At 34.7% G+C, this 21825-nt stretch overlaps 7 protein-coding genes, 3 non-coding genes and 2 pseudogenes across 12 annotated transcripts; 5 read left to right on the top strand and 7 right to left on the bottom strand.

Annotated features, from left to right (window-relative positions):
* The first annotated feature begins 234 nt into the window (after nt 1-234).
* ZC443.4 (DUF659 domain-containing protein) lies at nt 235-3209 on the top strand. The gene is made up of 3 exons (NM_073807.6): nt 235-1417; nt 1869-1979; nt 2027-3209. The coding sequence occupies exons 1-3, from the start codon at nt 1076-1078 to the stop codon at nt 2741-2743; spliced, it is 1170 nt and encodes a 389-aa protein (NP_506208.1). The 5' UTR covers nt 235-1075; the 3' UTR covers nt 2744-3209.
* Nucleotides 3210-5237: 2028 nt separating this feature from the next.
* ZC443.8 lies at nt 5238-5341 on the bottom strand. Its single transcript, NR_069810.1, has one exon. It is a non-coding gene; the product is annotated as an Unclassified non-coding RNA ZC443.8 (non-coding RNA).
* Nucleotides 5342-5998: 657 nt separating this feature from the next.
* Nucleotides 5999-7825, top strand: ZC443.3 (Glutamic acid-rich protein-like). The gene is made up of 4 exons (NM_073806.5): nt 5999-6327; nt 6442-6555; nt 6621-7244; nt 7371-7825. Exons 1-4 carry the CDS (start codon nt 6001-6003, stop codon nt 7527-7529), a joined length of 1224 nt encoding a protein of 407 aa, NP_506207.1. The 5' UTR covers nt 5999-6000; the 3' UTR covers nt 7530-7825.
* Nucleotides 7826-8928: 1103 nt separating this feature from the next.
* On the top strand, nt 8929-9909 carry ZC443.2 (uncharacterized protein). The gene is made up of 2 exons (NM_001392633.1): nt 8929-9262; nt 9509-9909. The coding sequence occupies exons 1-2, from the start codon at nt 8963-8965 to the stop codon at nt 9767-9769; spliced, it is 561 nt and encodes a 186-aa protein (NP_001379148.1). The 5' UTR covers nt 8929-8962; the 3' UTR covers nt 9770-9909.
* anr-29 lies at nt 9382-9654 on the bottom strand. Its single transcript, NR_102086.1, has one exon.
* A 131-nt stretch (nt 9910-10040) lies between the features above and the next one.
* Nucleotides 10041-11699, top strand: ZC443.1 (NADP-dependent oxidoreductase domain-containing protein). Its single transcript, NM_073804.4, has 5 exons — nt 10041-10137; nt 10532-10981; nt 11095-11316; nt 11366-11538; nt 11586-11699. Exons 1-5 carry the CDS (start codon nt 10063-10065, stop codon nt 11626-11628), a joined length of 963 nt encoding a protein of 320 aa, NP_506205.1. The 5' UTR covers nt 10041-10062; the 3' UTR covers nt 11629-11699.
* Nucleotides 11700-11843: 144 nt separating this feature from the next.
* Nucleotides 11844-13631, bottom strand: ZC443.7 (Serpentine Receptor, class BC (Class B-like); the record flags this gene model as incomplete). The annotated part of the gene is made up of 4 exons (NM_001269532.1): nt 11844-11903; nt 12400-12588; nt 12642-13000; nt 13451-13631. The coding sequence occupies 4 exons, from the start codon at nt 13629-13631 to the stop codon at nt 11844-11846; spliced, it is 789 nt and encodes a 262-aa protein (NP_001256461.1).
* A 361-nt stretch (nt 13632-13992) lies between these two features.
* Nucleotides 13993-14972, bottom strand: srbc-46 (annotated as a pseudogene). The gene is made up of 4 exons: nt 14862-14972; nt 14745-14823; nt 14165-14700; nt 13993-14115 (listed from the first exon to the last, which is right to left on the bottom strand). Coding segments are annotated over exons 1-4 (849 nt in total).
* Nucleotides 14973-15570: 598 nt separating this feature from the next.
* srbc-45 (Serpentine Receptor, class BC (Class B-like)) lies at nt 15571-16547 on the bottom strand (the record flags this gene model as incomplete). The annotated part of the gene is made up of 4 exons (NM_073803.2): nt 15571-15678; nt 15720-16264; nt 16315-16394; nt 16444-16547. 4 exons carry the CDS (start codon nt 16545-16547, stop codon nt 15571-15573), a joined length of 837 nt encoding a protein of 278 aa, NP_506204.2.
* A 540-nt stretch (nt 16548-17087) lies between these two features.
* Nucleotides 17088-19387, bottom strand: ZC455.13 (annotated as a pseudogene). Its single transcript has 4 exons — nt 19340-19387; nt 17599-18015; nt 17272-17487; nt 17088-17226 (listed from the first exon to the last, which is right to left on the bottom strand). Coding segments are annotated over exons 1-4 (820 nt in total).
* ZC455.15 lies at nt 18678-18901 on the bottom strand. The gene has a single exon (NR_069809.1). It is a non-coding gene; the product is annotated as an Unclassified non-coding RNA ZC455.15 (non-coding RNA).
* A 462-nt stretch (nt 19388-19849) lies between the features above and the next one.
* ugt-3 (glucuronosyltransferase) lies at nt 19850-21813 on the top strand. Its single transcript, NM_073802.3, has 5 exons — nt 19850-20068; nt 20118-20343; nt 20390-20479; nt 20526-21244; nt 21381-21813. The coding sequence occupies exons 1-5, from the start codon at nt 19928-19930 to the stop codon at nt 21792-21794; spliced, it is 1590 nt and encodes a 529-aa protein (NP_506203.2). The 5' UTR covers nt 19850-19927; the 3' UTR covers nt 21795-21813.
* The last annotated feature ends 12 nt before the right edge of the window (nt 21814-21825 follow it).

Genomic DNA, 21825 nt, shown 5'->3' with positions numbered 1-21825 from the left:
ATGATGGGAAAGGTTTCAAATTTAAAATGAATGTCAGAAGACGAACTTTGGTTCGATTTCGAATAGTTAACAGTTAGCATATCTAACAGAATTATTAGATATGTTCACATGTAAGTTTGCGAAATATTTCAAAATATTTCAAGGTCTTCTTGAGCGGAGTGAGACTGTAGGTGTGTATCAAACTGGCCTATCTTAAAAATAGACATCTGGGAAACAAACTAACAAAAATATCACTTTTCTGCTGTACCAGTCATAAATTAACATCCATTTAACTTTAGAAGGAACAATTTGTTGTATATGTAGTAACTGAAAAGTATTTTGTCACATTTTATTATTTCATGTTTTTCATGTTTAGCCAAGTTGCAGATCGTTTTCCAAAAAAAAAAGAGTCAAAGAGTATTCCGCCTTGTAACGATTTTGTTGAAAAATGAAATTTTTCCCACCCTAACGAAATAATTTTCAAACGTTTCTTTAAAATTTTAACGAATTTCGTTTAAAGTTCGAGTCACTTCTCTTCACATGTTCCCAAACACTGCCATTTTTCAAAAAACGTTTTCCACACACGTTTGCCTTCAAAAAAAAAGAGGCCAGCCATCCATTTCTGTTTTTTTTCTTGCCAACCAGTCATCTAGTCCCGTGATTCTCTCACACCGACTAGTAGTCCGTCAAGTCCTTCATTGTGCAGCACACACACGGCGCCACGAAACGACGTCTTCTTCTGCTCTGTCAGTCTCGTCTCTGCCTGGGACATCTGACCAATAAATATTCAGAGAAACGACGGCGTAGAGGCCGCTTCGCATAGCCGCTCGCCAGTCGGCTCTTGCTTCGTCCTCCTCTTCTCCCTATATTTTGCCAGTTGTTTGTCGTCGAACACCCCTCCTCGGCCGCTCAAACACACACACGTCGCCATCGCTCGCGTCGCGGTCTCTCGGTAGTCTCGTGTGTTCTTTATTTCTCACATCGACCCTCCTGCCCATAATTAGGAAGGTCGTTGTTTCCGACATCTGTCGCCTTTGCAAACTTCTTGATTCTATTTTCCTTATCTTTTGCCCCAATTCTCACTTAATTCCCTAAAATGCCAGTGGTGAACACTGCAAACTTTGTGGACCGACTACGTGACATCACCAAGAGGATCGATATCCGTCCGAGTCTTCAGAATGTCTCAAAGCGCTGGCACAACGTTTACGATGCTCTAGCAGTCGGCTCTCCTCAACAAGTTCAGGAATTCTACAAGTATATCAAAGTATACAAACAATGTCCCGCCAACGATCTACTCTTCATGAATATGACAGTACAACTGGCTCGTGCTGCAATGTTTCCAACTAATAGCATGTTTAAGCAAATGCTCAAATTTGAGAAGCATATGGATGGACTCATTTTAGCGGAAGGAATCCATGGAGTTTATGGATCTCGCGGGGTGAGTGAATTAACTTTGATTGAATATATTATGAACCCACTGCAAATTGAGTTCTAGTGCTGAACGGGAAGTTTATGTAGATTTGCTAAATTTAATTATGGTAGTTGAAATCGGAAATGGTTGAATATTAACACGAAGAAATCAGTCGCGTATGAAGAAATGGGATGCAAGACTGATTGAAAAAATACGGTAGCGATATATTTTGAAACCCGATTTTGCTAACAGGATTCCTCTGTATTATTCAAAAATTCTATCAAAAACAATAAAAGGTCCCTTATCTAAAAGGTCCCTAAGCACAAAAATGTTAGTCTTCAAATTTTTTTCTTATCGGAAATTGTTTGAAATACATTATTATGAAATTTGTTGACTACACTCGGAACTAGAGCACGAAAATATAATATAATTGCCGTGCTAGATAGAGTTCCGCTCTGAAAGTTTCACTGGTTTTCAGATTGAAATTCTCTGTGGTCACAATGATCATTTGCTCCGAAGATACAGAAGATTTAAGCGACATTCTGAAATCAAGCGAGCTGATAAAGAGATAAAAATTGCTAGAAAAACGGTAAATTTTAACATGTTAACTTGAACTTGATTAATTTAATATTTCAGGCAAAACAAATGGCAGCTTTGAGAGAAGTTCGAGCAAAGTCAAGATCACAGAAGAATGTGCCAGCCTATTCATTTGATGATCCAGCTCTGATTCCTGGAGAAGGCCCAATTCCTGAGAGAGCTACAAAAGTATACTACAATGCTGTGAAAAGTGTTCAAGCTCCAACTCCTGAGCAGGCTCCGGTGGCACAAGATGTTGTGGTCAATGAACTTTCAGAGGTTAAAAAATACTGCGAAATTCTGAAGGCTCAAATGGAAGAAGCTGAAAAGAGACGAGAGGAAGATGACGTGGCTAACAAGCTCAATGAAGTCGTCGAGAAGCTCATCTCAACAGCTAAGGATTCTGGAAAGAGTCAAAAAGAGGATGAAGAGGAAGAAGACGATGATGACGATGATGATGAGGAGGAGGAGGAAAATGTTGAAGATGATGAGAATTTGGAAGATGATGAAGATGATAGAACAGAAGATCAAAGCTCAATTAGATGCAGACAGTCGGAGTCTGAAAATATTAATTTCCCAGATTTCCAATCTTGTAATATCACTGAAGATCAGAAACAAGCAATTATGAGAATCCTTCTGGGAAAATCTGAAGAAGAAAAAGTAGAAGCCATGGAAGTTACTCAAGAGCAAAAAATCGAAGAGTCGTCGGACGATGAAGAGGAAATTGAGAAGATTGACGACAAAGACGTTGATGCTATGGAGTACGAGATGTTGTAACTTTTTTCTTAATTTTTGTTCCATAACAATACTTTTCTCACCTATACATATATGTTTCACAGTTTTTTCCTTCACAATCTCTAAATTTAGGGACTATTCCTCTTCACTCTGTACAATTTGTAAAAATTTGTTGTTTTTCTAAAACCATGTAAAATAACTTTACAATAACTTTTCCACCAACACCACCTGTCCTATTCCATTTCTGGTCATCATCTGATTTGAGTACGCGTGCGCAGTCTACGAAAAACACACATTCAGGTCATCCATCCATCCATCTGCTGTCCATCTGTAAGTTCGCTTGTACTTGACATTTTTCTCTCCAACGTCATAATTTCCCCCATATTTTATGTATTTTCGCACTTTGTATCGCTTTTTAATTAACTTTTCCCCTGCACTTTTTTCAGATTGCAACCGAAAATAACAGAACAAAAACAATTGTGAATAAATTTGTGAATTTTGTCACCATAATCCTCTTGTTTTCCACTTATCTTTACAGGAACATTGTGATGAAAAACTCGTGACATATATCTAAAATGTTGGACGGAAGTCAATGTGACCTGATCGTTTTGGGTTGGCAAAAATTATATTGTGATCTCATAAATCGTTTCTTGTTGGACTAAAGTTCGAGGTGTTTTAATTTTAGATTTCATAGTTCAGGGATAAATTTTTGAATCAGCTTCAGTTTATTGAAAAAATAATTTAATTTCAGGTAACAAGTCTTATACAAACTATTATGAAATTTAATTTTTGTACACGCACAGAAAATTCACATGTAAACACAAGTAGTTGAAAAAATTATATACATAACATGAAAATAAACTAATGAAAAAATCTTTTTTGCCAAATCTGAAAAACATTTTTGCCGTAAATTTTTTTAGCACCAGATTGTTCGCTTTTCTGTTTATGGGAAAACGTAGCATCACACGTACAACAAAAATTGAAAAGAACGTCTGTTTGATGAAATTTCTGAAAATCCACCGGATTTTTATTGTTGGGATTCTGGTAATTTTTAAATTTATAACTGAAAAAATACATAAATTTTTCTAGTGATGATCAGCTAAAATACAATTTTAAACTTTTTGTCTCCTCAAAATGAAATGCGAAGCTCCCATAAACTACCAGGACATGACCATCAAAATGACAAAAGGGTGTGCTACGTCACATCTCAGCTGAAAAAAATCCCCAAATTGCAGTCATCTGACATTGACTCGGGAAAAATTGAATTGTCGAAATACGTAGACCCCTAAAAGATTGTAGATTTGTGATTTTTGATTTCAATTCAAAATTTTATCAAGACAGAATTGAATTGCGGTAAATGTAACTAATACTTCTCACCTTACCTGTCAATTGTGTAATGAATCATGTGCAATAAATTCGAATGTACTTTTCAGTCAGCCGTGTTAACTGAATCATTGAACAAAATGGACTTTTATGAACTTTACGTTACATTTTTCCTGACATGTGGTAGACACTGAAAGGGATTGATGACCAAACAGTCAAATATTGTTGCTCCAAAACAATGGTAAACTTATGCAAATATATAGCGAATAATGTCAACAAGTGTTATTGTCAGCTGAGTATCGGTGGACAAACATCAACATTTTGTTTTTTCCTCCAGTTACTCACTCCAATTTTTCTGCTAAAATTCCAGACTCCCAATTGTGAAAATATGAGTAAATACCACCTGTATACCGAGACCATCCGCGTGATATGACTTTTTGTACCTTTTAGACTGGAGAACAGAGATGGAGATAAACAAAAGACGTCAAAATCAGAACGGAGTGATAACTTTTGTAGGAAAACAAACATGAAATAGTGTTGACTGTCGGCACTCCCATCATTTATTACTTTTTGTTGTTGTGTGCAACATTTCGACATTTTTAGTATTTTTCATATGATATGCTTATCGGCAAAATCAGAAGTTTAATTCATTAAAAGTTACCACAAGTTTAATTAAGGTGAATAATTTTTTTGGTTAATGTAAACATGTTCAAAATGTGATTAATTTTTCGGAACCATTTTTTTCAGTGCATTTTGTCACTAATTTTGGGTTCCTTGAAATTTTTTCCAACGACTGTTTTCAGTCCACTTTGTAATGATTTCTTTCTAATGTTTAAAGGTAGATAAAATTTCAGAAATTTTTAAAGAGTTTTTTTGTATAAATTCTGATAACTTTTGCATTCATCTCGATCAAAATAAAAATAAATCATCCGAAGTGTGCAAAAAACAGCTTTTAAATCAATTTAACGAGTTCAGAAATTAGTGACAGAATGTACAGGAAAAATTTTACTTCTAAATTCGTTTTTCCCTTAAATTTTTTTGATAACCTAATCTAGACAAAGGATTTCAAAGTAATGTTTTCTTGCTTTGAAGTCAAAGAGTAAACAGTTAAAAAGTTTAATTTTGCTTTTAGGTGTGAAAAACGTAGTTCAAACTTGTTTTGGCGGCAAGTCTTGTTTTCTGACTCCATGCTCAGTCAGATTGTACACTTTTTCGCGCATCTGACTAATAAATATTCTTAGATGGATGGCTTCAGTGCCCATGCCTCTTCGTGTTTACCCCCGCCCGGAACACCAACCGTCTCATTGCCTGGACCCTCCCTTCTTCTGGTCAGCTGACCGAACGAGTGACCCTTCTATGTCTGCGGCTCACCTATCTCTGCACTTTCTTCCTGTATTTCCCTCTCAGTTTCTGCTATCCAAGGGCTTCTCTCGCCTTCTCCCCAGCTGACAATCGTCCCAGATCCCTCGTCGCTTTTCGGCGGTCGATTCGACGCCGCAAGACAAAACTCGTGGCTCTATATTTCCACTGCACACGAAGCTGTAGGGTCCTCTTCTCTGACAATGCCACGCCTCTCTTGTCTAGATACATCTAGATTCTCCATCGCTTGTTCCATTCCCGTTTTCCCAATACTTTTCACCCTCTTCTCGCCTGTCGTCATCGTCGTTACATTTGTTGTATAGCCCAGTCAACCAAAGTCATATGCTTTCGTTTTTTCTTTGCTTCAAAAATCCTATTGATAAATTGCCGCTTCATCCAAATTGGTCACATGTTCCGCGAAAGAAACTTGGACTGTATTTTCATTTTTAATAGCTACTGGGATATCAGTTTTTCATATCATTTTTATATATTCTTCATCCAGAAAATCTAGTTTTTGAGTCATCAGAGATTATACTTCTGTAGATTATTCACCATTCCTAATTCATTTTTTATCTTTTCGAAGTTTGCAAAACCGGCGTTCATTAATACTTTCAGACATGGGATTATCGGGCGTTGTTGAAAACCTTCGTTCCCTTAAGAAAACTGTCAAGAAACCAATTGTGGCCTTCCGTGAGACTGTTCACAATGCATATACAAAAGCCTACGTGGGCTCTCCGGAAAGAGTTGATGAATTCTATAACTACATTAAAGTGTACACTCCGAGCAAACACAATGACCTTTGTATGATGAGCATTACTGCGGATATCAATCGATTTTCAATGATTCCCGATAAGAATACATTCTTCCATGTTCTCAAACTCGAGAGACATTTTGACCGGATGATTGCCACTCGCAAACAGCCGGATGTCACTGGGGATATGGCGGTGAGTGACATATCGGGGTAAATATACGGGACAAAACGAGTTATAAGAAAAAAGAAGCTAATGGAATAATATATTTGGTTCGTTCTTTGCAATAAACAAATATTTCCTTTTCAGATTCAAATCCTTTCCGGTCACAATACGACATTTATGAGCAAGTACCGTCGGTACAAAACAAGGTCAGCTGCAAAAGAACTAAAGAGAAGAAACCAGCGATTCAAGGCTCTGGACGTAAGTGCAAGTGAAAATGTGGAACATGTGGCAGTGTCTACTAACTTTTAACTCAAAACTTTCAGGTGAGACGACACACTCAACTGCCAGACTCTGGGAATGATGACTCTTGCATTTATACTAACCGAACTTCATTTGACGTTCCCACAATCAGTCTAGAAGAAGATAAATTAGATATAAAGGATGTGGTTGAATCGATGGCTAGCGATGAAATTCCAGTTGAAGAGAAAAATAAAGAATTGGAGGAATGTGAGCTTGTTCTGAACAAAATCAGATTAAACCGAACACTCCAAAAGATTGAAGAGCTGGAAAAGAAAAACGTGTCGGTTGTTTGTGAACTGACCAAACCAGAAACTGTTGTAGCCGCGCCTGTGCAAGTTGAAAATGTCATTATTTCATTGCCGGTTAAAGAAGATGATTCACTTGCCATATCTGCTGCAAAAGCTAATCTTATTCAAAAAAAGCATCAATCGAAAAGTAGTACAGAAAAGTCGATGATGTCTGTGACAAAGAAACACGAAGCAAAATTCAAAGTTGCTAAATCTGTAACTGTGAAAAAGGATAAAACTGAAAAATCTGAAAACCTTAAATCAGATGTTCCCGAAAAGACGAATGAAGTTACAATTGCAGCATCTCTTTTAGAAGATGTTATGGAGCAACTGAACTTGGATGACAAGAAGAACACAAAAGTAAGTTCTAGCTTAAAGTTTGATTTGTGCAAAATAATAATAAATAAAATGGTTCTCTCGTTATTTCTAATTAATTGTTGGGAAGCAAATTGTTCACTCGTAAAGTTTCAACAAAACTATTTTTAGGCTGCGTCACAATCGAAAATTGTGGACGATGCGAGTGATTCCGATAGTCATGAAGAATTCGACAAATGTGATCAGGATTCAGACGATGGAAGTGACATTGAAGAGTTGGAGAAAATCGAGGACAAGGACGTTGATGCTCTAGAATATGAAATGCTATAGGTGCCAAGTATCTTGCTTTTCTGCCAACGGGTACTTGTGCACTCTGTAACGTGTTTCTTGCTTCAAATTTCTCATTAACATTCTTCCGAATTTTTTCATTTTCAAAATTGTTCAATAATGCCAAAGAACCGTTTGTTTTTCTTTAGTTATTAAATTGAACAAACTGTAACTAAATGTTTTTAACATTCTTATTTGTACATAGAAATGTAACTTCTCTAATTGTTTCATATGTATTCATGTTTCAAGTATTCATTTTTCCTCAACTCCTTATATGAATTTTTGTATAAAATGTAAAAACATCCGGATTTTTCACAATTACCATCCCACCACTGCATAATAATTCTAGATGCCTGCTTGCGCATCATGGCGTCAACAAAACAAAAATGCGTTGTTGTGTTATTTGTTGACAATGACCGGTTTGTAGTAGTGATGGCAGTGGGTGCCACTGCTTTAAGCTTTTCCTTCAAGAGAAAGTGAGTAGACAGGAAAAAAAAGTGAGAAAAATAATAATAGGCTTGATTGAAATTTCTTGTCTGTTCTCATTTTCTTGCGCATGGGTAATGCGTGATACTGAAGCTCGTTAGCATTGTAGAAAACCGAAGAGGGACTTCAAGCTTGAAAGAGGGAAAGTTTTGAAGAGGTGGAAAAATGTGAAAATTGATATAGAAAATCATGAGTTCACGGTGTCAAGTTTCCAATAGAAGGTACAAATAATAGAGCAAGACCAGCACTAAATTTCAGGATAAACACTTTGTTAAAATCTCGCATATTCTAGCTTTAACTAAGTTCAACTAAAAATAGTATTGTTGAGTTTAATTTTAAAATATTTTCGCAAGTTGCGTCCTTGTGGAAGGCTTACTGTACGTATTATGAAGGTACCCACTAGGATGATCCAGTACGGAAGTAAGTCGTAAAGATTTTACCAAACGATTTTTCATAAAGTACGAATTTTTCATAAAGTCTTGTAATTCATAATCGAGGTCACATTGTTGTGGGAAAACCATGCGCTTCACCCACTGACCACCTGATTTCAATAAAAGCTTCTAATATTTCTCTTATCATTTGCTCCAAGCACTCTAGCAGAGCATCATGACGTGTTGTTTTGTTCAATTCTTTTTCTGCATCCTTTACAAAATCAAATCAAAAACAAGCGGGGAAGTGTACGGGGGGTGTGTGCAAATTATAACTCACAAGATGCTTGAGGTGGTCCACTCGTTGCCTCCTTGTTTGTATGTGTGTAGTGTTCCTCATCCTATTTCTCGTTCTCTTTCATTTTGTCTGCTTCTCTACAGCTTTTGTCCATTTATTCTTTTGCATACGATTGGCTTTTCATTTACTTTTTGCATACTTACTACATTTATCCATCTCTTTCATAATAATAACAATAATAATATTTCCAGGGACACTTCCTAACTAACCTGCTTATCTTCAAAATGTTCGAAAAAGTAATCAAACTATGGAGAGATACATTCCCAAAATCGGAGCACAAATTGATGTCAATTGAGTATGTCGCTGCGATTGAAGAATTCAATGAGTATTTCCCTGGATATGCTGCAATGAATGATAGTAACTATTCAAAACTTCAGCATTTCTTCCGTTCTCTTCACCCAATTGGATGTATTAAACCTTTCCGATTTCATTATTCATCGGCATTTGCATTGGAAAACTCATTAGATGACTATCTTCTAAAAAATGCTCAATTCAAAAGAGACGGCTTAGCTGGAGAATGGGCGGTGAGTTTCTAGAATTGTTTTAAATAAAGATGTCAAAATCTTGAACACGTTTGGCATTATTGTCTTAAATTTGAAATTAAATTCCAGTCTGAAAATTTTGAAAGTTTGGTTGGCATATATCAAATGTAGGTTTATTTTGTTAAAATGTACAATGAACTCACAAAAACATCAAATTAACTTTTTAATCCTGTTAGGAAACAACATACACCAAATTCTCTACAATTGAAAAAAAAATCGAATTTTTAGATTCACATCTTTGCCGACCACAACGACCATATTATTGAAAAATACCGAATGTACAAGAAGAAACGACTTGAGAAACTGGAACGAACTTTTGAGGAAAGAAAAAAGAAAGCAGAGAGAATGAATCAAAAGCATGAATATCGCTTGATGTGGTATTTAGGGAAGGAAGGATATTACAAATACACCAATTCACGACTGGAGAAGATGGAAAAAGACCGAGAAATTAGAAATAAAAATGGAAAGGAAATGGAACAAGTCACCTAAACTTCTGGTACTTAAAAATGTATTTTGTGTTCTTCCAAGTCGTCATTATTCGTCTACTTCTACCCATTTGACATAATCTTTTCCTCATCATTCCCCTCGTCCATGTTGTTAATTTCAATAAAACGAAGTACAAATTGGAACAGCGCAAACTATTTTCTTTATATATTAAGAGAAACACACACACAGACCACAAATTCAAGGTCTTTCTTCCAGTTTTAATTCGATAATTAGGATTGCGGTTTGTGTATAAATATGAAGTACCCCCAACTATACAAACTTTATTTTCCTTCGAAATGTCATCAAAAGTTCCAATCTTCACTCTGTCTAATGGAGTTCTCATGCCAAGTATTGGTCTTGGTACCTGGCAGGTAACATTTAAAATTAGTTTGAAGTTTAGAATAAATTAACTACCATTAGCAAGGATTTATTCAACACTTGGTTGTAATGTTACTTGAAATTGCCAGTTTTTGTACATTGATATAATTTTTAGGAATTTTATTAAAGTTTCGGATAGCTGTACCCAACAAATTTCAATAATTCAGACAAAAAATGTTTTATCGGAAATATTTAGAAGCAGAGAAGCAAACTAGAAAATAATTTTTTCGCTCAAAAATCTGTATGAGCCAAAGAAAAGAGTCCACTCTATAATTTCTCAAGAATTTGTTGTATTGGTTCAGTTGTTTACAAAATTTTGATATTTTTCGAAACTTAAAAAACAATTGGCGTCACTCTTTAAAAATCATCATTTTCTCTACTTAATAGATGACGGGAGAAGAAGGAAAAACAGTTATCCGAAATGCAGTTCTTGCCGGATATCGTCACATCGACACAGCTACTCTTTATCAAAATGAGCATCAAATTGGAGACGCTTTAGCTGAATTGTTTGCCGAAGGGATTTTAAAACGTGAAGATATTTTTATAACAACTAAAGCGTTCTGTCATGAAGTTGCGCCTGATGTTGTAGAAGAAGCATTGAGAAACTCACTGAAAAGACTTCGTTTGGATTATGTTGATTTGTATCTTGCACATATTCCCGCATCAACCAAAGACGATGGATCGTTTCGTTCTGATGTAAAAGTTGAAGATATTTGGAGAGGGTTCGAGAAAGTGTATGGTTTGGGATTGACAAAAGCAATTGGTGTTTCAAACTTCAATGAAAGTCAGATTGTCCGAATTATGAATATCCAAAAAGTTCCTATTCACGCTTCTCAGGTGACCTGCTTTCTGTTTTTTTATAATTTCTATGAGTTAAAAAATATCAAAAACAACATAACTCTGATGAAATTTTTTTGACAATCTTCATATATTTGCATCAAATTTTTCAGCTTGAGCTTCATCTCTATTTGCCTCAAAAAGCTCACAGAGAGCTATGCAAAAAACACAACATCCTCATAACAGCCTATGCGACGTTAGGCTCTCCTGGAAGAATGTCTGTCGTTGGTTCAAATGGTAGACCTTTGTTTGAAAGCACTCAAAATTCTGAAAATGAAATGAACGACAAACATGTGAAGGCGCTCGCACAGAAATACAGTAAAACTCCAGCTCAGGTAAATTTTCAAATAATCTGTTTACAATTTTGTGCCGGATTATTTTCAGATTCTTCTCCGGGCTACAGTTGAAATGGGAATTATAGTTATTCCAAAAACTACGAATCCTGAAAGAATGAAAGAAAACATCAACATTTTTGATTTCAACATTTCAAATGCTGAAGTAAATCTCCTAGAAGCGCACGAGAGAACAAAACAGGAAAGACTTTTCTGGTGGCCAAAGTATTTTTTTTTAAGCAACAAAAATGATACTGAACACTATTTTTCAGCGTTGCTGATCATCCTGAAGATCCATTCGCGACACAGAGATAACAAATGTCCAAAAGAAATATAAATACAAATTCTACTTTTGTTTTGAACCAAAATAAACAATTTTCGATCTGTTCAAAATATTTTATCCTTGGAAATAAGGCACTAATTGGAAACAGGAATTGTGCTGCTACCATAATTTTGAATGCTGCTCGTATGTCTTATACAAACTACTTTTTTCATCGGGACAACTTTTGCACGGTGCAATTGAATGGATACTACAATTGATTCAATCGCTCTGCCAAACATTTTGGAGCAGCATCGTATGGTCCCATTTCCTGAAATTTTTAAATGGCTCTCAATTTGGATGTTCTCATAACATATCAAATTTGTTCGTTTCGGTATAAAGAGTTATGATACTCTAGTTTGATTATACGATTTTTTTTTAACGTGCGAATGCACTTGCGTGGATTCGATGTATGATGGTTCAAACTATGGGAAAAACTTAAAATACAAAAATCATTAAAAAAAATCATATGTAAGTTTGTGTAACATGCAAACGTTTCAAACTTGCCAAAATTTAAAAAAAAAACCTTGTACGTTTTAAACGCGTACCTACTTACCGACACAAGGTAAAACTCTCAAAAGGTTTATTTTTAAAAAAAATTTCGTTTCTAAACGGACTTTTGATAAATGCATTTTTAATAATCCAAAATAATCGAATACAAAAATAAAAGACTGTCGTGTTTAACATTTCTCTCACTGACACAAACCATCATTGTGTCGAATTTGAACGTTTTTTTTAATTGAAAAGATTCAGTTAATGCGACCCACCTCATATATAAAAATCGTTCTGGATGCAATGAAAGATGATGAAAAATCAAACAAAAGTACAATTACTGTATCAATCAATGCTAATTTGTTAACTCTCGAGAGCTTTTCGTGACGAACTTTTACCATGTCAAATATAAAAAATTTCATGCAAAATGCAATTGAGACAGCTCCAGTACACCCGTACATGATCTACAATTTTCATATGCCAAAATTATTTCACTTTTCATATATTTAAAACTTACAGTTTTGTTCATTGAATAATATTTCAAGAAACAAGTGTTAATCTGAGATGTGAAGATTACACAAGACAGATTTGGAATAAAAGTATAATCACAAACTACATACAAAATGAAATTATCAATCAATGCAAATGATGAGGCTAATAGTGGAAGCAGCATTTTTGGGATTAATATTCTGTAGTTCTTGAAATATATCGGAAAATAAACGGAAAGTGTTCTTTCCACAACTATAAGAAATGATGTAACTACTCGAATAGTTGCTGAACTTGAAACAATAAGACCAAGCCAGTATTCAATAGTTGCGAGAAGATGATCTGCTCCACAGATGAGAGACACAATTAGGAGAAAGTAATACATAGATGCTAAAAAAACCTTGAAAATTTTTCGTACTCATTATCTAGAAAAGTAAATGGCATGTTTTTGCGACTTGCCATAAGATTCAAAGGAGATGACATTTATTGGCACATAGGTGTTGCTCGTACTATTTTGGTTTAAATTGAATTCGCTATCAATTAGCTATCATGATTCATACGATCTGTTTTTCGGACGCTTTGTGAAAATTTGTGTTATGATTTTTTTTTCTTATTGTTATAGAATTTTTTTTTCTGCACTTTCTAACAATATCCTTAGTTTACTTTTGGATAGTAACGAGAGAACGCACCATATACATTTTCCAGAATAGTTTTCTCATAAAAATTTACCTAAATAATTTTGAATAACTCTACCGAATTTTCTAGACTACCAAGACCAAATGAATAATTAGTAATTATTAAAAAAATCCTTCTTGGTTTAATCTCTTGAGATTCACTTACAAAAAGCAGTCATTACAAAATCAGCATTGAATCGGAAGAAAAACAACTGATATTCGTATTTCTTGCGGAAGTATTCGTGACTTAGGACAATGTAAATGTTATAAAATCCAATGCATGCCGCAATTGAAGACGATATACATCCCAAAGCAGACATGAAAATTGGAACAAGTTGGATACTCATTTTTAGAATGGGCTCAACAGTGTCAAAACCTAGGTATTTATGCAGAACAAAAGCCAACGAACTAGTCCCTTTCCAAATAATTATCAGAATTTTGTTGTCGGGTTTCTCATTAATAGTTGATATTATGGTCAAAATTTGAAAAGTAAATATGATGCTTTGACTTTTTAACGATGATTTCAATGAACTGGAGTTTTCGAGAGAATTTACTTGTTTAACGTCTAGCTTTAAGTTGATTATACTTCACTGGAAACAGTTTTTTACTGAGAAAAGTTACAGTAAACTGAATTTCCCTTTCAGTTTTTGCGGTGTGAAAAAAATCACAAAAATTTCAACAATTTTATTTTTCTTCCTTTTGTGATTATTATGTTATTGTAATCATTAATCCACGCGGGTTCACCAAATCTTTTCTCATTAATTTCACAATTACAATTGATTCAAATACTCTTCCCGTGTAACGAAAAGCTCCAACAACTGGCCCAAGACCCTGAAAATAGTAAATTAAAATATCAGTTTTCAAAAAAATAATTTCTCACCTCATCGCTAACAATTTCGTATGTAAACAAAATCCACGGGATTAGTTCAAACAATGAAACCGAAAAACAATCAGTTAAGGAAATCAAGTTCAATTTTCGAAGATCCGATGTTTGACTAGAAGACATGAAAAATAGTTTAATGCAAAGAATAGTCGAAAATAAAATATTGATCGATGAATAAAATATTCGAGTAATTGAAGAATATTCTTGAAAACAGAGAGGAGTAGAACAGAAAAAGTTCACACAATTAGGATTTGGTTCCAGGCGAAATCCACAGTAACCAAAGAGAACTGCATTTAGTGATACGCCAGTAGCAAAAACAAACAGAAAAATCGGTATATTTGAGACTCGGTTACGGTAGTTATGAAATTTTATAGGAGTCGCTGTTCCAATTACTCTTTCAATTGCAATAATTGCGGAAAGAAAACATCTCATTTCCATAAAACTAAAACACACTAAACCAAACATAAAAGTAATTTCGTTTGGAAGCTTATTGACGAAAAATTCCACTATAGACAAACAATAGTAAATGAATGCTGTAAGAAAAATATTATTTCAATTTTCCATTAGATTAATGAACCAATAAGTGCATTGAACGCGTCAAGCACAACAAGAAAGAGCACCAATTGATATTCGATTTTCTTTCCCGTTTTTGAGAACTTAAAAATATTATCTATCATAGAAAAATTCAGAAACATAATCACATTATCAACTTTTGTAGAATATAAAAATTTAGAAAAGCTTTAAAAAATGCCATTGAAGTTCCAATAAGGAAGATAATCGAATAAGCGACGGTAAGCAGTACCATTTTAAGTGAGTGAGAGCAAAAGAAAGGAAGGAGACGTAAATGAGCACTTAGATTCTGATCAAACGGAATACAAGATGATATGTTATGAGGATTGCCTTCTACGAAAGCAACGATATTTACGCAGTATGTTATTCGTTTTCGAATTGAGAGTTGTTAAAGTCACGTGCATTTGTTTCCAAAGACCATCAACATTACTATAGTGCACAATATACGCATACCATGGGCACGATGAACTGGCTCTTCGTGAAAACATTGAATTTCCTGACAGTTTAAGTTTCAGAGCTGTGAATTAATGGATAGAAAACCAAAGTGTTTGCGTATTCGCATTTGTGTGGCTTTTTCAAAATAGCCAGCAAAATAGACCAATAAGTTTAAACATATGTAATGTGCGCAGTAGCAGATAAAACTGAAGCTTTATTTTTTTTCTAAGAATTTATTCAAAACGGTAGTTACAAATTTCAGAAAACATTGATGATACTAAAATATGACTGAAAAACGCAACACGAATTTTTTTTTCTCAAACTTTTCATCCACAGAAGAATTAATTTTCAAAGTAAAATTTGCACTGGTTGAAAGTTCGATGTCGTCATAAAACTTATTATCTCATTTGATTAACCGATGTATCTTTCCTCATCAGTTTAACCACAACCATTGATTCAACTAAACGTCCTGTTGAACGAAGTGTCCCGATTATTGGTCCAAGACTCTGAATCAAATTTTACTTTAAAATTATTAACTATCTCGAACCTTGATTTCAATGTGTCGAACATTGATTATTAAAGATGGCAGAAGATCAAAAATGAATGTTGATATAGCATCAGTCAATGATAAAAGGTTAGCTTTTTGAAGATCGCTGGATATTTTTGTGCTTTTACATGAAAGAAATATCAATTGTATGCTTAAAATAGTAGAGAAAACAATATTGGTAGATGTATAGATTATCCGGGTTATAACAGCATATGATTGAAAACAAGTAGTTAATGAACAGTAGAAACTTGCACATCCATCCACTCTTTCGAATTGAAAATTACAGACTTTAAAAAGAACTGTGTTGCATACAATTGAAGTTGTAATTAAAAATATATAAATTGGAAAATTAGAGATGGTTTTTCGATAATTATAAAAATATATTGGAGTTGTTGTTGCGAGAGTTCGTTCTACAGAAATGATGGCGGCAAGAAATGATCGAGCCTCAAAAAAATTGTAAGCTATTATACCCGGTGTAATGATAAATTCATAAGGAATTATATCAGAAAAGATATCTACAGTAGACAAAACAAAGTAGTTGACAGCTGAAAATTCATCAAATATACATAAATAGTTTTTGTCATTTTATGTCAACCTGCAAACATATTTATGACTTCTAAAATGATACGAACCAAAAATAATTGGTAATCAATCTTTTTCCATGTTTTCCAATCGCTAAAAATTTTTAATTTTTTATACAAACAAAAAAAATATATCGACTCACTTAACAAATTTTCGTAGAATATGCAAATTTAACACCAAATTGGAAAATATCATTAAAATGCCAACCGAATGAAAAACATAGTAAGCCGTTGATAAGTTCTCCATTTTTGAAAGTATTCGAGTGAATAACAATTCAAAATCTTCCTGCTTGGTATGACTCTTTGAAATGAGTTGTTCTGATTATTTGAGACGAGACGGTGATAATTATTTTATTCTCGTGAGTATTGTCGTTTACCAAGGTATGAATAAGAAGAAAAGAAAAATGTTTATCTCCATTTTTACTTTTAATTTATGTAGCTTGGTAAGATCTTGATTTCAAAGTGCATCCATGATATTTAGCAAGTCATCGCTCCTGGAGCGTTACCGTAGAGGAAATTCGGTACTTCGAAAAATAAGCCATCTTTGTATAAACAAGATTGCACAGTTTTCCAAAATTTGGAAAAAAAGATGAGTTACAACTGCTTCAAACCTATCTGTTGTTTTTATTTCAAATGATTATTCTAACTTTTTGTGAGTACATTGGTTTGTTCCATTTTTATTTCAAATCGATAAAATATAGTTTCGGCGTTTTAAAACGTCGTTTTGTATCTTCTGAAACATTAAATTCTCTCATATTTTTACAATATATGTACATGTATCACATTCACCAATTCACGTTGACTCGAATAATATTTGAGAAAATTGTCGTCTGTACGGACTTCGTCGTTTTCATCAGCTTCACCATTACAATCGCTTCCACCAATCTTCCAGTTTGACGATTTGCACCCATTACCGGACCACGGTTCTGAAGAAATATGCATATTGTACAATTTTTTAATTTTTTAATTACTTCAATTTCAATGGGTCCAGAATTAAAAATTAAAGATGGAATCAAATCAAACAAGAGTGTTGATAATCCATCAGTCAGTGACATAAAGTTGGCTTTACGAAGGGCTAGAGTAACTGTTCTTTTATTAATTGATAACCAACACAGACTGGAGCATAATATTGCAGTGAAGCATACTGTAGTTGTGCAAAAAATAATTCTCGAGATTGCTTGAAACTACTGGAATAGCAGTGAAACGTGCAATGATAAATTACATTCACAACTCAAATTTTGATTATACAAATGCAGAATTATTATTTATTGTTTAAAAAAATTTTGATAATACCTGACTGCATGGAGGGATGGCGGCACAATTAAAGCTTGTGCAATCTGTTTCTAGAGGTAGTCGCAATTCACAAAACCCAAACATAACAACGTTACTCAGAACACCATTAAATAAAATAAATGCAAATTTTGGAATGTTGGAGAGCCTTTATCGGTAATGATAAAAAGTAATCGAATCACTTTTTTGTGGCCATCATTCTTTCTATTGAAATAATTGCGGCAATCCAAGATCTCATTTCTAGGAACGTGTTAGAAAAAACACCGACAAAGAATGAAACTTCGAAACAATTTCTGATAATATTAACGTAATTATAGTACTTATAAAATAAATAGCACCTAAACAAAGAAAATTTCAACATATGTTCTGCAAACGCCTAACTCGCAATAAAAATTAGTTGATATTCTATCTTCTTCCATGTTTTACTGAAATTAGTTATCAGTATTAACTCTCAGGAACCAGAATAAACTTACAAAATAAATTTCTGCAAAATATTAGGTTGAACCGGAAATCTTTGTGACTGGGTTTGCTTTTCCAACGCTAGCCGCAGTTGCACTTTGGTGTTCCCTTGTTGCTAGGGTATAACAACGAGTAAAGGAACTTCATTTTGAAAATCACCCCACTCCTTTCCCTTTGGTCTGAGTTCAGTTAGCCGACAATGTATTTATCTAGTGCCATCCACATCCGACATGGTTCGATGCACCTTTTTCTCTCTCATACCACGATGAAGGATTCGGAAAGTCTCCTGAAGGATGTTTATCATCGACATGTCCGCCACTATAATACTATATACATTTGGTTCCATCACTTCGAAAAGGACGACTTTTCTCTCGAAGACTCTGAGACCCCATAAATTGGATTTGGACACGTTGCAGAAAGCCATGGCAACGGATCCTTTCCAAACCTCCCGTGAGCTGTCAACCGCACTTCAATCCTATCAAACCATCATCGTACGGGGCTGGGAAGCTCTTGGAATGAAGAAAATTATGGGTCGATTCATACCTCACTCTTCGACACAAGCCAACCATGATTTTTGAGTGGATGATTCCATTTCACCCCTCACTCTCCATGGGGCCGATCGATGTTTGGGCCGACTCATCACTGGAACCGAGAAGTGGGTCCTCCATGATAAGAACCACACGCGTGCCCAGTGGTTTGTAGAAGGAGAAACCCCACAGGGTGCCGCCAAACCCGACCTTAACCCCAAAAACGTCATGCTCTCAGTGTGGTGGGGAGTGTACGGCCCCATCAACTGGGAACTGCTTCCTGGGGGCAAAATAGTTAATGGGGACCTTTAAGTTATCTAACCACAAAACCTAAGGAACATATTCAATCGTTCACCCCTGAAGGACGAGCAACTCTACTTTCAACAAAACAACGCTTATCCCTACGTCACGAAACAAGTATTGCAGGAACTGGTCAGGTATGAATGGATGATTTTCCTTCACCCACCGTATTCTTCAGACCATGCCCCATCTGCATACTGACAGTTTTCAGATATGACTCGTGATCTCCGGGAAAGAACCTTCAATACCCATGGAAGTGTCGAATTGGCACTCAAGCATTATTTCGACTCGCGCCTGGAAGGGTTCTGTGAGCAGGGCCTTCATAAGTTGCCCACACGTTGGCAGTACATTGCTGATAATAATAGCAAATAAATATTATTCTGTCGTTTCTCTTGCTCCGAGAAATAAACGATTGAAAAAGTCACAAAGACTTCCGGTTCAACCTAATATATAAACAAATAACTTTCGTTGTCGCGGTTACAATAATTCCAAGAATTGTAGAAACCCAATAACATAGGTAGAACTGTCATACTTCATACTGTCACAATTGATCAACAAATTCACAGAATAACAAAAAATTTGAAAAATTCCATGTATTAGACATCAGACAGGAACAATAATTGATAGTTTTGGATACGTGAAGCCAATGTTTTTGAAGTCTATTGGAGGCATAGATTTACCAGAGTAAAACTAGATTTTCATAATAAACTTATAAAAATTATCAAAGCAAATTTCAGGCAAATCTCTAAATTGACAAACATTTTTGGACACTTTCGAGATGAACTACTTACATGAATACATACTCTAATGCTGACTACACATTCCATTTCTTTATTTTTCTTACGTCTTTTGTTTCTTGTAATTTTTCATCGAGAACAGAGAACATAGAAATAGACACTCCAAGTAAAGAGAGATAATGTTAAAATGCAAGAGACGGTTTCAAATCGGGCGCTGATCATTTGAAAAGTTTGCAACTGAACTTAGTCTGAGTGGTATAAAATGCCTGAAAAAAATTAAGAGAATATGTTGAAGTCTAATTCTCGAACTCAAAATGAGGTACTTATTATTATTAGCATTTTTTCCCGTTGCTTTCGGGTTCAATTATCTTATTATTTCCCCAGTTTTTGGGTACAGTCATATGAAATTTATGGGAAGAATTGCAGACATCCTTGCTGATGCTGGACATAATGTGGTAAGGTTTACTTATTTAAATATTAAATTTCTTATAAGTTCGATTTTAGACTTTATTCCAACCAATAATTTATGATTACTATGCACACAAAAAAATTGTGAAGAATCCGAACATTGAAGTGATTAATTATGAAGTCGATGAAGAAGAAAAAGCTGCAGCTTCTGAAGCGAGTGTTTTCAAGTTTTTCTGGAAAGCAAAAGGATCTAAAAACCCAATCTCTTCTGCAAAAATTACATCAGAAAAACTTTACAAAGAGTTTGAGCATATTTGTAGAAGTAAGATTCATAGTTTTGTTTCAAAAATGCATTCATCAATTTTTAGAAATGCTTTTGGACAAGGAACTTCATCGTTGGATTCTATCGAAAAACTTTGACTCCCACATATCAGAGGCATTTGATTTTTGTGGTTTATGTAAGTAATAATTTAATTTACAATCAAAGTGAATAATCAATGTTAGATCTTGGAGACTTCTTGAAACTAAAATCACCAATCCCTCTCTATAGTGGAGTTCGATGTGGAGCAGCTTCATACGCTGTGGGTGAACCTATTCCATTGAATTACTTACCAACAGAGGGGTCTAATTATGGGAAGAAATCGAGCGCAATTGACCGATTAAGTGACATGCTTGGACTAACCGGTTATCACTTTCAATTCGGGATTTTGTTTGATAAACAATATGATCAAGCTTACCGATTAACTGGTGGAAATGTCCGAACTTGGCAAGAAATACTTCAAAGCTCCACGTTTTTCTTGACAAACTCCAATCCTTACTTATCATTTTCAACACCAACAATTTCAAAAGTGATTCAAATTGGAGGTTTCACTATTGAATCATTCAAAACAACTACACTCGATGAAGAATTTAACAAAATACTTTCGCTCAGAAACAACACCATTCTAGTGTCTTTTGGAACAGTTATTCAATCATCAGATATGCCAGATGATTTCAAAACTGGACTTATTGAAGCATTTCGCAGAATGCCAGATGCTACATTTATCTGGAAATATGAAGAGGATGATAAGACGTTGAAGAATAAACTTTCTGAAAACGTAGTTTTAAGCAAGTGGATTCCTCAGCCAGCTCTGTTAGCAGACAGTCGATTAGATTTGTTTGTGACTCATGGAGGTTTGGGAAGTACTATGGAAGTTGGATATGCAGGAGTGTCAAGTATTATGGTAAGTGAGATAATTCACTTCTGGTTTCACTATTTTCCTGTAAACTTTTGAAATATTTTTTCATCCAGATTCATGATTAGAATATAAAAATGTTTTACCACCCGCTAACCTTCTTGTATCAAACGTATATTTTCAGGTTCCTGTATTCAGTGATCAAGGAGTAAATGCAGAGATGTTAGCTCGCCATGGTGGTGCCATTGTCTATGACAAATTTGATCTTGTCGATAGCAAGAAACTAATGGAGACGATCCAGATGATTCTCAATAATTCTGATTACAGAAAGAATTCGAAACGTCTTTCTGATATTCTTCATAATCAACCAATGGATCCGAAGCAAGTACTTCTAAATCATTGCGAATTTGCGGCTCGATTTGCACAGGTTGATAATTTAGAACCATACGCCAATAAATACAACTTTATCGAATTTTATTGTCTTGACAGTCTAGCATTGGTTGTTTGTACAATTTCTGTTGTAGCATTAGTGATGTTTAAGATCTTAAGTTTTGTTGTCAATAGCGTAATCGAAAAATTGAAATTAAAAAAAGAATAAATAAATAATTTTTTTCCAATATTCACTAGTC

This window comes from Caenorhabditis elegans, chromosome V (assembly GCF_000002985.6).
Source record: "Caenorhabditis elegans chromosome V".
Lineage (NCBI taxonomy): Eukaryota > Metazoa > Nematoda > Chromadorea > Rhabditida > Rhabditidae > Caenorhabditis > Caenorhabditis elegans.
The sequence above is the reverse complement of the archived record's forward strand: the minus strand, read 5'-3'. Positions and strand labels throughout refer to the sequence as shown.

Excerpts from the sequence above, each read along its gene's own strand:
- ZC443.4 (NM_073807.6), top strand. The coding sequence starts at position 1,076 with ATGCCAGTGGTGAACACTGCAAACTTTGTGGACCGACTACGTGACATC. Across the intron at positions 1,418-1,868 it reads GAGTTTATGGATCTCGCGGG|ATTGAAATTCTCTGTGGTCA; the intron begins GTGAGTGAATTA and ends ACTGGTTTTCAG. Across the intron at positions 1,980-2,026 it reads TAAAAATTGCTAGAAAAACG|GCAAAACAAATGGCAGCTTT; the intron begins GTAAATTTTAAC and ends TTAATATTTCAG.
- ZC443.3 (NM_073806.5), top strand. The coding sequence starts at position 6,001 with ATGGGATTATCGGGCGTTGTTGAAAACCTTCGTTCCCTTAAGAAAACT. Across the intron at positions 6,328-6,441 it reads ATGTCACTGGGGATATGGCG|ATTCAAATCCTTTCCGGTCA; the intron begins GTGAGTGACATA and ends TTTCCTTTTCAG. Across the intron at positions 7,245-7,370 it reads ATGACAAGAAGAACACAAAA|GCTGCGTCACAATCGAAAAT; the intron begins GTAAGTTCTAGC and ends AACTATTTTTAG.
- ZC443.2 (NM_001392633.1), top strand. The coding sequence starts at position 8,963 with ATGTTCGAAAAAGTAATCAAACTATGGAGAGATACATTCCCAAAATCG. Across the intron at positions 9,263-9,508 it reads GCTTAGCTGGAGAATGGGCG|ATTCACATCTTTGCCGACCA; the intron begins GTGAGTTTCTAG and ends TCGAATTTTTAG.
- ZC443.1 (NM_073804.4), top strand. The coding sequence starts at position 10,063 with ATGTCATCAAAAGTTCCAATCTTCACTCTGTCTAATGGAGTTCTCATG. Across the intron at positions 10,138-10,531 it reads TTGGTCTTGGTACCTGGCAG|ATGACGGGAGAAGAAGGAAA; the intron begins GTAACATTTAAA and ends TCTACTTAATAG. Across the intron at positions 11,539-11,585 it reads AGACTTTTCTGGTGGCCAAA|CGTTGCTGATCATCCTGAAG; the intron begins GTATTTTTTTTT and ends ACTATTTTTCAG.
- ugt-3 (NM_073802.3), top strand. The coding sequence starts at position 19,928 with ATGAGGTACTTATTATTATTAGCATTTTTTCCCGTTGCTTTCGGGTTC. Across the intron at positions 20,480-20,525 it reads ATTTGATTTTTGTGGTTTAT|ATCTTGGAGACTTCTTGAAA; the intron begins GTAAGTAATAAT and ends AATCAATGTTAG. Across the intron at positions 21,245-21,380 it reads CAGGAGTGTCAAGTATTATG|GTTCCTGTATTCAGTGATCA; the intron begins GTAAGTGAGATA and ends GTATATTTTCAG.